Here is a 14,644-nt window from a genome sequence, read left to right on the forward strand (position 1 = left end):
ATCATCAGAACATTAAACCAAGCGAATAGGAAATCGAGTACTCTTTGATCTCAAAATTCGTTGGTTTTTAATTGGCACTATAACAATACAGTGTGTTCAACTGTAGAAAATAACGATTTAACAACACATAATCTAGTCTAGTTACACACATCACCGAGTGACATTTTTAGGGGGCAATCTAAGCCTGTGTTAAAGGCACTGGACACATTTGGTAATGTTGTCAAAGACCAGTATCCTTACTTGGTGTATCCCAACATGTGCATAAAATACCAAATCTGTGGTATCCCAACATGTGCATAAAATACCAAATCTGTGAAATTTTTTACTCAATTGGTCATCGAAAGTTGCAAGAAAATAATGAAAGAAAAACACCCTTGTTGCAGAAATTGTGTGCTTTCAGATCGGATACCCTTCTTGATACTTGAATGAGAAGTTACCTCTTTTTTCAAAAACTTCTATACTTCAGCGGGAGCTGTTTCTCACAATGTATTCTACTTATACAACAGCTCTCCAATGCTCGTTCGCCATTTAAATTATTTTAACAATTATTTTGAGTAATTACCAATAGTGTCCAGTGCCTTTAAGGTCATCCCCTCGTCTCAGGGGATGGACCATCCTCAGACCAAGCATAATAAATTCTCACATTATTGCAGTGTCAACGTCTTGAACGATTACAAGCAGATGGTTCGTGTGAAATTGAGAATGGACGATAATTTCACCGGGGTTAAAGTTACACTTTTTGATGCAATCGGAGATGGCTCGTTGAAACAGAGTTTAGATTGAGGACAGTCTGTCCCCATATATAGGCCACTCATCACAGACCGTGACAAGATAAGCCACATCAACGAAACCGCATCTTCAAAATATGCTCAGAAACATTCTTTGAATCCAGATAAACATTCAATCTGTGAACATTTTCAGAAGTGAGGGCAGAGTGCAGTACCGAGTTAAAATGCAAAATATGTCGTCGGTATACACAAAGTTTCTGGCAAAACATTTGGTTGTGGTAGAAAAAAAGTCTACTCCAGACAGTGACTCGTTTTAATCAAATAATAGCTATAATTCATTTTGAGGCGAGTTAAATCATTATGGCCGCCGTGATTCCTATTTTATTTAGTAATTCCTTTAGTAATGTCACATCACAGTTTGCAAAGAAGAAAGATTTATCGACCAACTCAAAATTTTCCCTTTACTCCGGAGAAGGTCAGGGATGATAAGGCCGTGTCCGAAACGACTTCGGCTACAGCTACGTCTCGATCAGGCGTAGCAGTGTTGAAGAACAGCAGACGCGCGCGATCTAGCCGTGGCTGTAGCCGAAGTCGCCGTTTCGGACACGGCCTAAGTTTCAGAAATGTTTAGGCCTGTCTGGTGAAAATAATGTTATTTTCTTCAGCTAAAAATAAATAAATAATTATGCTCATGGACAACTTCTCTAGCACTGAGGATACCATACCTAAAAGCTCCTTGAAATTGAATTCTATAACTCGCAGGATCCCAAAGAGTTGAAATTCCTTCATTTCAACATACCTCCCCAAATTTGAAATCTTAAGTTTTTAGACCTTTTTATCAACAATGACTCTCACCCCTAAAAGCCACTCTACTCCAGAAAAACACCTTAACTTGTAAATAAAATTCATACATAGTTTCAACTTGACCTCGGAGAATTTGATTAGCATATTTTACAAAAATCCTTCCAAAATAACAGGTCTAGAATTCAGGTTTTGTTTTAGCATGGCAGTTACTATCTATCACAACCTTTCAAATTAGGCCACTCTCTTCCAGAAATACGTACCTTTATAAACTGTAAAATCATTCTTAATAGGTTTCAACTTGACCTCGGAAAAATTTGATTAGTGAGAAAAATATAATTTTATAAAAATCCTTCCAAAGAAATAAGAAATGTCTAGAATTTAGGATTTAGTTCAGCATGGCAGTTGCTATCTCAAACACAACCTCCAATTTAAACTTGATTACCATTTACGGCAGTGTAGTTTTAGTCCAGGTAAAATCAGTAATTGAATTGAAGTTGATTTTGTAACCATATTACTTTTAAACAGTCTCGCAGTCTGCCATGGTCTGTGAAGATGTTTGCTTAAGACAGCCCAAAGTAAATTGACTAATAATATCACATCCCAATTTTGGATTGCGGTGCGGGGAGCAATTACTTCATAATTGCAGATTTCTTTACTACCGATCCTCATTTATTTGCTAAAAGCACACTGGTGGCTCTTGATTAACGATTTCAAGGTAAGGCTTGAAGCTGGGAGCGGGTAGGGGAGATTTCAGTTGAGCCCAATTGTTCATGAAGAAATTTTAGCAAAGATGCGCTTTAATAGATTGCGTAAAATAAGGGATAATTTTTTTTTAACCCTACACTGATGTGTAATAAGCACTTAAAGGGAAGGTACACGTTTGGTAATTTTCTAAGGCCAGTGTTCTCACTTGGTGCATCCCATCATAACCATAACATAACAAGCCTGTGAAAATTTGAGCTCAATTGGTCATTGTAGTTGTGAGAAAATGATGAAAGAAAAAACACACTTGTTGGACGAATTGGTGTGCTTTCAGATGAGAATAAAAGACTTCTAGCTAGTGAGAAATTTTCCCTTTCTCAAAAACTACGTTACTTCAGAGGGAGTGGTTTCCCACAATGTTTTATACTACCAACAGCTCTCTAATGCTCGTTACCAAGTTAGTTTTTAAGTTAATATTTGTTTTGAGTAATTACCAAACGTGTACCTTCCCTTTAATAGGAAATTTCAGCAAAGAAGTTTGTTTGGCAGGAAAGTAGGGCTTAAAAACTGGTTACCGACTAAAATGACATTTTATATACAGTGATTGTAACTGGAGCCTTTGCTCGGGAAGAACTTGTCTCAGCGACATTTCTACAAAACAGCTCGATAGACATAGACCCAAACTGCAATCCAAAGTAGTCACAAACCCTGTTTTATCTAGACTTGTGGACAAGTCGTTAAAGGTCCAACGCGGTGAGATAGTCGAGTTGTGGCGGTGCTCTCGCGAGACCACTGCTCTCGCGCGAACTGCTGGTTGCCAGTCTTCTACTCCCCATTAAGTGGGGCCGAGCCGTAGTCGTGAGAGCAGTAGTCTTGCAGGGCCAGCAGTCTCGCAAGAATACCCAGGAAGCGCGGAGAGAGTCAGAACGCTATCACCGGGACATTAAACAACTTGTCTACAAGTCTATGTTTTATCTAGTAATAGAAGAAATAGGTATTAACTATGTCCGTTATCACTTGCCAATTTGATGCATCCGATTTCAACCACTGACCAACAGGGCCTTATTTCATAAAGCCTGTAGGTAGGTAAGGAAGCATTCCACAAAGTTAACATTGTTGTGACTGGTGCCCTTCTCAGTATTTTGCCCTGTGGGTCCAATGTCATGAAGCTGTTAAGCAGGAAAACTGGGTTAACAAATCTATCTGCTATTGCTAAGCATGATTAAAGACAGTGGACACTATTGGTAATTGTCAAAGACCAGTCTTCCCACTTGGTGTATCTCAACATATGCCTAAAATAACAAACCTGTGAAAATTTGAGCTTGTCACACGAAGTTGTGTGCTTTCAGATGCTTGATTTCAAGACCTCAAATTCTAAACTTGAGGTCTCGAAATCAAATTCGTGGAAAATTACTTCTTTCTCGAAAACTACGTCACTTCAGGGGGAGCTGTTTTCTCACAATGTTTTATACCATCAACCTCTCCCTATTACTCGTAATCAATTAAGGTAATGTGATGAAAATTATTATGAGTAATTACCAATAGTGTCCACTGCCTTTAAGCAGAATAGCCTACTTGATCACATTACATGTTTTGGTTCGTATATTAAAGCAGGATTTTTGTGCTCAGCCAATATTTCATTCATGTTTATTTACTTTGAACATGATACAGAAATTTTAGAAATTGATCACAAAAAATTCCTCAGTAGAATGCAATATTATACAAATAAAACATGGTTTGAGGGTGACTAGTCGATATTAGCTCCCCGCGGTATTGGAAGTTGGTTCGCCTCGGGAGAACTAGTTTGTCAATTTCCAATACCGAGGGAGCTCATCGACTAGTCACCCGAAATAAACTATGTTATATTGGTTTTGCTATACTTCATACATATTCAATTACCGGAACATGAGTTTTGAGCAAGAGAAAATGATGACTGTGAAACAAAATGCACATGGTAAGGTTGATTCATGTGTTGGATGTCGCTAAGAGAGCGCTGTTCGTGCGTGTATACAAAACAGTACCACGGTCGTAAATCGCATGACAAGTAGAATAGCGCCCGGGGATGACGTCGCGCAATGGTAGTGCGCATGACAAGTAGAATAGCTCCCAGGGAGCTATTACTTGTCATGCAGGGAGCTATTACTTGTCATGCGCACTTACCACTTGCGTGAATACTCACAAGCACGCTTGGTAATTAGCAAAATTAACACCTGGCACATGGTGATGAATAGACCAATGAGAACTCGACTCTCGGTCATGAATATGTATGAGGTATAGTACTAAATTGCAATATTATACTCTGTGCAAGTACTTTACAACCTAGGCTCAATTTCATATAAAATGTTCAGAAAATACTGCTTGACAATTTTCTTTTTGCTAAACAAAAACCGAGTCGGCCCATAGGTAATTTGGGCTGATAACCTGTTTCTGCTAAGCAATACTATTCTGTGCTTAGTGAGTTTTTGTGCTTACACAGGCTTTAAGGCCTGTTTATAGTCGGTCGCGCGATGGAAATCTTGAAGCGCGACACAGTTTATAGTCATCGCTGAGGCCTAAAAACTGTGTTGTTTTTTTGGGTCGTGCGTCAAGATTTCCATCGCCCGACCATCGTGCGACGGACTATAAACCGGCCTTAATGAAATTGGGCCCAGCCACTCTTACAATTTGGCCAGAAATACAAATCCTAACCGAGTCACAACCTTTTGGGTTTTGAAATTCATGTAGTATTTTGAAGGATATTGCCAAGAACTAATAAGCCAAATAACCTTAAAGGAACATGTTGCCTTGGATCGGACGGGTTGGTCAATAAAAAGCGTTTGTAACCGTTGGTTATGAAATGCATATGAGTAGAAAGATGTTGTAAAAGTAGAATACAATGATCTACACAAATATGCCTTGAAATTGCGTGGTTTTCCTTTTACCTCGTCGACTAACACGGTCGGCCATTTATGTTTTGACTCCCATAAATGGCCGACTGTGTTATTTCGCAAAGTAAAAGTAAAACCACACAATTAACCACGAGATAAACTTGTGTGGATCATTGTATTGTACTTTTAAAACATCTTTCTAACCATATGCATTTCATAACAAACGGTTACAAACGCATTTTTATATACCAACTCGTCCGATCTAAGGCAACGTATTCCTTTAACATTGTCCCTGTCCATTCTGCATATCAGCGGAAATAATTTTTATACAAAAAAAATAATCGTGTCCCGGGAAACTTCCAGACCAGTTAATTCATGCTCAAGCTCATGTTATCTTTGAAATTATCCGTTCTCCATGTAGTCATCTATCAGACCAAGGCTGAAATTACACAGAGGCCACAGAGGCCATGGCCTGTTGCCCCTGGTCTTGGCCTTGGTGCCCCTTCAAAAGTTGCCCTTTGCAAAATGAAAATGGCCTTGCCCTTTCAACATGTTCAAAGATGAAATTCCCAGCCTGTCGGACATGTCCAATTTGCTCCGTCAAGAGTTTGTAGAGAGTTTGTTTGCACCGTAGGCAAGGCACCAGACTACTACCTAGTGTCCTCCTTCTTATCCCCCTCTGTATAGTGCCTGTACTCCGGCTTCAGCTCCCACATTTGTTTGTGCGGCGCCCTCATGTTGTAGATGCCAATTTCTTTAAGGATTTCTTTCAGATAGGGCTGTAAAAAAAAATATATATAAGAATAAGTTGCGGGATAAAAACAGTTTCATAGCAAAAAGAACTCAGTCAAACCATAGAGCCTCCTACTGTTTAACCATTCAGTATTATCCATTTTGGTATTAAATAAGGGAATCAATGTGTAGTGAAGAGGTTTTCAACTAGTGGTTTAATCCCAACGAGGCCTGGTTCTTGATAATTTAACCGAGACGAAATTGAGGTAAATTATAACGAACCAGGCCTCGGCGGGTTTAAACCACTAGTTGAAAACCGATTCAACATACTTTGATTCCCCTTCATAAATACCTTTTCTGTCAAAAACATCATCACTTTTTGGTCAAAAAGTAAAATAAATGCAAAAATTATAATTGTTAAATGATTTCTTTTAACACAACACCCCTCCAGCTATGAAATGGTAAAGCCCTCCGCCTCCCTTGAGTAAACAACTCCTTATAAGGAAATGCTGTGCGCGTCGCGCGTATTGCGTGATGTGGCACAACTGTTTCAGCTGTTGCTCTCGACCAATAGGAATGAAGAAACTGTCTTTTAAGAACAGGTGCAAGGTCGCGTGTCACGCCCATGAATTAACACTTTTTACCAGTCATAAACAAAGGTTTATACACACCCACATGACGCGCTCTCCACCAATAGGAATAGCGAAACTGTCTGAGGTATTTATGAATGATGGATAAACTTTGCCAGCAACAGGATCATGTGGTGATTGTCACCATGTTTACACTTGTTTCAGAAAGGTGGATCGAGATCCAGTATTTTTTTGATGATGGCAGATCAAGATCCGGTGTCGCGTATACACCAGTACTTGATCCGGCTCCCATTTGTTATGACGTCATCGCTCCTTGCAAGGAGCTCATGGGTTACGTGACGAAGATCGCAGATTACGATTACAGCGCGCCATGTTTTGCTCGAGGTACATCATCAAACATAAACGATGGAACGATCTGTATTGTGATTGTTAATTTCGATATTATTGGCGAAGAAAAAAAGGTAATGTCAAGACTGATTTACTCGGAGTCAATCAGTCTGGTACCAATTCAATTGCGACAATGGACGTACAATTGTTGTTAAGTTGTTGAGGGAACCCGACAAAACCCTGAAAAAGATATGTCTTCTCCAATTTGTTATTGTACAAATCCATGATGATAAGTTTATTTTGATTCTACTTACACTTGGCTGTTGTGTGAGTCCCACCAGATCTTTGAAAGCATAATACTGATGTTTCTCAAACGCATTGAAGAGAATATCCTGGACTTTATCTTTGTCCATCCTCGACCTCTTGCCCTCCTCCTTCTTCCTTTTATCATATTCAATCTAATTCAATGGAATCATACAATCAGATAATGGGGTTTGGGTACGTCTTGTACGACACAAAACACAAACTTCCACAGTTTTTTTAAAAACTTACACCGTTTAAAGATAATGATGGTAGAAAAGATTCCCTTTAAATATAACTTGCTGAGGTGCTGTGGTTTTTGAGAAATGAGTTAAACAAATTCATGGGGAAAAAAAATTGTCTCAGTGAGACAAAAATTATTTAGCATGTACAACAGACTTACAAGACTCTCCTAAAAATATTGCTCTGTGATTTTAACTGTATGAAGCTGAAATTTCTACAGGTAAATTAAATTACATAAATCTTCATTCACAGTGAGTCCGGATTCATGTCATGGTCAAAAACTTGATTTACAAAAGGTATGAAAACCCTTTAAGAAACTTACGTTGCCAATGTGGTTCTTGATAGGTTTGAACGTCTGCACTCTGTCCTCAAGCTTGGTCATCCTGGTGGGTTTATGGGCATTCTCAAAATGGGTTCTGTAAGGACAACATAACTAAATAATAAAGACTTGTAATATCCATCCTGGTTGGTGTTCAAGGCGCAGTAAAACCAAAAACAAACGCAAGAAAATAGACCCAATTAAATATGTCTGGGCATTGATCCAGGCTTAAGGCCAAGTCATACTGCAGCGATAATGAAAACGATAATGATCACGACGCAAAGAGGACGCATTCTATTGGTTGAATTGCTCCACGCAGAATACACCCAAGCTTATTCAACCAATCGAAGGCGTGCATTTTCAACGTTCTAGTTATCGAGGCCAGTGTGACGGGGCCTTTAGAGATGCTTTTGTTTCCTTCATGAAGTAATTTACCTCTTCATTTTCATGTAAAGGTCGTCAGCTAGCGGTCTACACTCCAATCTTGACGCCACTTTTCCCTCTATAGCAATATCTGTGAATAAACCATAATACTAATAATCTTAATATTCCCAGAGTCTCATAGCACATGGGTCTACCAATCAGAAACAGGGTTATGGCCAAGTGGTTTAGAGCATCGAATTCAAGTTCTGGTGAATCCGTTCTGAATCTGAGAGTTGGGTAACCCATACAAGAGACCATTGCAAGCTCTGGTGTTTGATCAGCAGAGTGTGGGTTCGAATCTCAGTCGTGACACTTACTACGTAAAATTGGGGAGGTAGTGCTTTCTGCTCTGCCGGCCAGGCTTCGGACTGATGATACCCAAGACTACATCCGTGTGGACTGTAAAAGGGGGTAACCCTGTTTCAGCCCTAGGAGTAGGTGGCAACGGCCTCTGGAAATACTAATTGTAGCCCACACCTTGAAGTGGCCTTTAGACATTGTGTGTCTGGCGACTTGCATAAAAAAAAAAACTGCAGTTATTAATCTGCAGGCAAAGCATTTTAAGAAGGTTAATGCCAATATAAACAAACCTGATTTTGATGATGAGTCCCCTTGCTCGGACATTTCTACAACAGAAAAGACAAGTAGGATTTGAAACTTTGCATGGTGGAATTACAATCTTGTGACGTATGCAGTAACACCATGTAATGATAATCTCTAAATGAGTTGGGGTGGTTCTGAAGAGAACCCACGGTTTCAACTCACTGTTTCAATCAGAATGCTCTGATCGTCTTCTGGAGAATACCGAGTTGGTTCATATTGCGCTATCTAGCCATAAGGGTCATGTCACAGGAAAACGGCAATTTACAGGCAACCAGCGTTCCATGCGATCTCAAAGATCTTCACATTTCAATGAAATTGAAAAGATGGACCATTTATTATTTGTAATAAACCACAATAGAAACGGACCCAGTTAGTTGCCATTGTGGTTTATAACTTGATAGATCTATTTATCTATCTATCTCAGGGAAAGGCACTGGACACTATTGGTAATTTCTCAAAATAATTGTTAGCATAAAGACTTACTTGGTAACAAGCAATGGAGAGCTGTTGATAGTATAAAACATTGTGAGAAACGGCTCCCTCTGAAATAACATAGTTTTCAAGAAAGTAGTAATTTCTCACTAAAATATTTGAATTTGATAAGCACACAACTTTGTGTGACAAGGGTGTTTTTTCTTCCAATTGTTATTTCGTGCAGATGTTGAGATACACCAAGTGGGAAGACTAGTCTTTGACAATTACCAAAGGTGTCCAGTGCCTTTAATATGATAAGACTGTAGAGATTTCCTCACCACTGTCATTTCTTTCTGAGAAGACCATAAGAGTCCTATCTGAAGCGCTGAGGATGTGGAATTTATTCTCAGCCGGTATGCCTGTGTCGTCTTCTTTCATCTTCAGATCAGCCAGCTTCCCCTTCATTGAGAACGCTATATCTGGCTTTCCAAACCGCCTAAAAGGGAATGGCATAAGATACAATTTAATTAATAGGTAACTAAACTGATGTGAAGCTAAGCCAAACCATTAATATAATAAGTGATTGTAAAAATATTACATGTCCGTCTGCTTAGAACTATAGTCTTTAGTGCAATGTGTATGGATTTCGTATAGCTGCTTTTGCATAAAAATATGTTGGAGCTCCTTGTCTTTGAAGTATTTTTTGAACAAAATGGAACACTTGTTTTCCAAGTAAAAATGTTTTTTTTTTGTTATTTTGATTTAATTTATTTTCATTTGTTATGTATTTTGAAATTGCCATTAATGACCTTAAAGTTCTGAGCAGGTGATATGCATGAAACCACAACCATACATAGTCGAGTCGTGAATGGGTTTGAGGGTAGGGGTCAATAGATTGTGTTTAAAAAAGGGCACCAAGGACCAAGACCAAGACCAGGGCAACAGATGCTATGCATATATGGCCTCCTTGAAATTCCAGAAATAATAAATAATAATTTTAATGAACAGCACTTATAAAGCGCACAGTATCTGACCAAAAACGCCATTCAAGGGCGCCCGTTTGCAAAGTTAAAGATTTAAATGCTCGTTTGGAGAGGCAAGTTTTGAGCTGTCCTTTGAAGGCAGTGTTCTGAGGTCAAGAGCCGTCTGGCAGCAGTGATTTATACAAACAAGGTGCGATGTTTAGTTTAGAGAAAGTTCGGTCTCCATAGCCTCAACACAAACAACTAAAAATCACAACTGTTTTGCTTACTGTCCGATTTTCAGGTGACCAATTTCTCTTGAGCTGTCTGCTTTTTCCCATCGTTCTGATATATATTTTGGGACCTAGCAACAATTAAGAGAACAAAGAGTAAGGAAACATGAATGATGTTAATTACGCTTAATATGAAGCACAATATAAACAGTTTGAAAATTTGAGTGAGTTCATTCATGGTTAAACGAACAAGGCAGTGTCACAGTTTAGTAAACGATTTACGGCCGGAATGGCACTGACCATGCGCAGTGGCTGGTTTTGGTAACAGTTATCAATTTTACTGTGAGTTGTGAAACTTATTTTGGTTAAATAACCATCCAACATTGTATTCATTTCAAATGAAAAACATACTTTATTTTCCTTCTTAAAAAAATTAGAATCCCCAGTATCCACAAATCGAAAGGTAATTTGTTTTATAATAAACTATAAAGAAGACTATTCTTAATTTAGGGGTGGATGAGGGAAACAAAGGCAAGGGTACTCTAAAAAGAGCCTATGGCTTAACTTAGCTAAATTAAGTAAATATTGGCTTTGGTTGGTAAAAACCAAACAACAATATGTGAGAAAAATGGCAGTCAGATACGGAAATTTTTCAAGCCTCAGTAAAGACAGTAGAATTTGGGAATTTGGTCCAATGATTGGGATTCTACCTCTTGGTCTATAAACCACCACCACCAGGTAGAGGACAACAATTTCCAGTTAATCAATCTAAAGCCTGGTTCATACTTCATGCGAATGCAAAGCAAATTTGACGTCACAACCCTCTTTTCGCAGCGAAATATTCAGAAGTGAGTTGAGCAGAGTTCAACTGCTGCAAATTTTTCGTTGTGAATTTGTGACGTCAACATTCGTTATCGTATTCGCATTCGCAGGAAGTATGAACCGGGCTTAACCTAAATTGGCCAAGTTCTTGTACACATCAATCAAAGAGGGCGCTGTACGATCCGCTGGCTTACAAATACAAAAGTTAAAGTTAAAATAAATAAAACTAGCAAAGTAAACCGGTATACTAGGCCTAAGAATAGTCTACCTACCCTAGTCCTACAGTACAAACAAACAAACAAACACAACAACCATTAAGCAATGACAGAGAACATAGTCATGAATTTGAACCGGCCCCACACAATACACATTTTATGATTTGTGACTTCAGTGTTGCACATTATTTGACAGTTGATCACTAAATACAGACGTGCGTGTGATGAAGGAAATGTTGAAATCAAAATAAAAAATAAATACAAATTTGCGGTACCTTTACGAGCCAAAGACCATTGTTACATCCACTAAGATCTAATGTTGACTTCCCGTCTCCCATTATTGTTAAAAACCAAAGCCAAAGTTAACAAACAAACTATTTAGAATAATATTTGAGACAGCCAGATTGATGGTGCGTCGGTTTATTATCAATCACAGTATGGCAATTTAATCGGTGGGTTCCCGTCCGATAACACTGTATTTACCATATAACGGGTCAAGTGACAAGACTTATTGAAAATCACCGGTGAAAGTAAATAGCGCCACCATTCATCCATTCTAAAGAAATTAATTCCAAGGCTTTGACTGTGGCGCTCTAGAGGTCTATACACAATCGGTCTAATGGGACACAAGACAGGTGGACCGAACAAAAGGCAAAACGGATCCGAACTTCGATTGTTTGCATTTTCCCCTCAAAACCATGCTATCTAAAATAAAAATGCAACAAATCCGTTTTGCACAGTCGTCAACATTGTTTTCACAGAGTAATAGTATTAGTATAGAATATCATTATATTTTTATGCCTACTTGGGTTTTTCTCGGTCATCATGCGGTCATGCATTTTCGGCAAAATAATTAGAGGCCAATGGTTATAATCATTATATATTTCGCGTGAAATCGAAAGCTTCTTAAAACATTGATGACATTTATCTCAATGTGTCAGCAATTGGTCTTTTGGGATCATGCAATTGAAAAAAAATAACAATGGAACCCTTTCGGTACGAAAAAAATGGAAGTTCACAGATTTACAAATAACTTACAGGGTTTACAGAAGGTAGTGGTATAAGACTTCTCTTGAAATATTATTCCATGAAATGCTTTACTTTTTGACGAAACATTAAAACAATTGAAATTCTTGTTAGCGAGAATTACGGATATGTCATGACACGGCGAAACGCGCGGAAACAAGAATGGGTTTTCCCGTTATTTTCTCCCGACTCCGATGACCGATTGAACCTAATTTTTTACAGGTTTGTTATTTTATATATTAGTTGTGATACACGAAGTGTGGGACTGAGGGGGGGGGGGGGGCCTTGAGCGAAGCGGTGAATGACGATTGGCTAGAACTTTTAGGTATGAGACAAACTTGTTACTGAATTTGTCAACGCTATTGCAAGACTCACCGGGAAATTATTTCAAGAAATTTGTATATTTTAGTTTTGTGAATGCCTTATACGCTATTTTGTTGATGGTAAAATAACCTCCTTCGAAAACAATTATTGTTAGAAAAAAAATACAGGCTCACGTTATCGGTGGTAAACAAGTAAGCTCGTCGTACAATCATTAGGCCTACCAATGACACATTCCTCATTCAGTGCATATAAAGTCTATAGACAAACCAAACCAATTTCATACCAACCGTTCTTATAGGCATCTCAAGTAGACCTCAGCACTTCAAACGAGTTCTGGATGTGCCTGGATTTCTCAAACGCTCTTATCAGAGCCAAACGAGAAGAGAAAAGACAATAACACATCAGTTTTAGATGTGCATGTGCTATTAACTTCAACATGAAAAACATCAAAATTCACACAAAAGTAAAAACAATCTGAGGTTTTACAAACTTGATGTAACTCGGCGAGGTGCGTTGTCTTGCCTCGCCTTCCACCTCGGGACCCCGGTTCGAATCTCATCGGGGTTCATTTTGTGGACTGGGTTTTTCAGTCCCCCTATAGCTGAAATACGGTGGGTTTTCCCTGAAGCGGGTTTCCTCCCCGGATGCCTAACTGACGTAAACCTTTCCATGCACCTCGCAAGGCAACGTCTCCTCTAGCGCCCCGCCCCTTCTCGTATCGGTCATCCAAAGCCCTTCAGATTGACTGCATTATAATTCATAGAACATCAATCACTGTAGTGGGAGGAGGGATGCAGAATCCACGTGACAGGCTCCAGATGATTGCTGTCGACAAGTAAAGGCTCCCCCGTCAAACGGCGCTAAGTTCCCCATCAACATTACGATCCGATACTCGCTGCGCTGCAGGCACATCCCGTGAATCATACTCGTGGAATTCGAACCATCTAAATAATAAAGCTCCACACACACATTTTGTCCGGCCGTCTTGAGGGTGCTGGAAGCATCCAGGAATCATCATTTTAGATACAATCTCAATTTTTTAAGCGGATTCAACCCCCAAATCGGTTTCCCATTATTTTAGAAATTGCTGCATTCGACAATCTTTTAATTTTTCCGGCTATAGAAGAAGTTTAACGAAACACATCTCGAAAGCCCAATTTCACATAGCTGCTCAACGAAAAGTAGCTATACTGTTAAGCACAATAAAAATATGCTAACCAGGTAATAAGGTAGCTAGTAAAAAAAAAGCATTCCACATGTACCAATTTCATAGAGCTGCTAAGCACGAAAAAAAAAAGCTTAGCCGCTAAATTTCTTCCTTGATATAAACAGGATTACCAACCAATTTTTCCAAGTGATTTTCGGGATAAGCAAACAACATCAGAATACCAGTAACAAGCAATATGCAACACATGGAAATTTGGTTGGTAATCCTATTTTTATCAAGGAAGAAATTTCATGCTAAGCAAATTTTTGTGCTTAGCAGGGGCCAATTTCATATTTCGGAAATAGCTTGCTTATTTTACACATGTTACTGGCAAAAATGTCATGCCATATGCATTGCTTGTGACTGGTATTTAGCTGTTGTTCACTTGGAGTCTTGGCCAGTAATCTGATTTTACTAAGCAAGGATTTGTTTGGTTAAGCAAAATTTTGTTCCTAAGCAGCTCTATGAAATTTGGCCCTGGTCCATGAAATTCGGCCCGCCGGGTCTCATGCTTATTAATTTTGTTCAGAAGAATTTCTAACTGTGAAAATTGGGCCCATTTATTTTGTTCATGTTTTGTGTGTTGCACATAGGGGCTCCTGCATTGATCTCCACCATTTAATGTATAGAATGTTTTGTTGAATTATTTCATTTTTATCTGAAAACTTCCGCATCCTCGCCTGCAGCTCAATGACCTTGGACGAAATAAAAGAGCAGAGAGAATGGAGAAAACCAACACGCAATCCACACTAAGAGAGTACGCATGTGTAGCAAGTGTGAATGAAACGCAAAATCCCATTTAC

General features: G+C 38.9%; 1 protein-coding gene across 1 annotated transcript; it reads right to left on the reverse strand.

The window, feature by feature from the left end:
- Window positions 1-50: 50 nt before the first annotated feature.
- Window positions 51-11,712, reverse strand: LOC139945187 (general transcription factor IIF subunit 2-like). Its single transcript, XM_071942480.1, has 8 exons — window positions 11,560-11,712; window positions 10,305-10,378; window positions 9,391-9,548; window positions 8,626-8,661; window positions 8,048-8,126; window positions 7,616-7,709; window positions 7,065-7,208; window positions 51-5,880 (listed from the first exon to the last, which is right to left on the reverse strand). The coding sequence occupies exons 1-8, from the start codon at window positions 11,620-11,622 to the stop codon at window positions 5,752-5,754; spliced, it is 777 nt and encodes a 258-aa protein (XP_071798581.1). The 5' UTR covers window positions 11,623-11,712; the 3' UTR covers window positions 51-5,751.
- Between the last annotated feature and the right edge of the window lie 2,932 nt (window positions 11,713-14,644).

This window comes from Asterias amurensis, chromosome 12, assembly GCF_032118995.1.
Source record: "Asterias amurensis chromosome 12, ASM3211899v1".
NCBI lineage: Eukaryota > Metazoa > Echinodermata > Asteroidea > Forcipulatida > Asteriidae > Asterias > Asterias amurensis.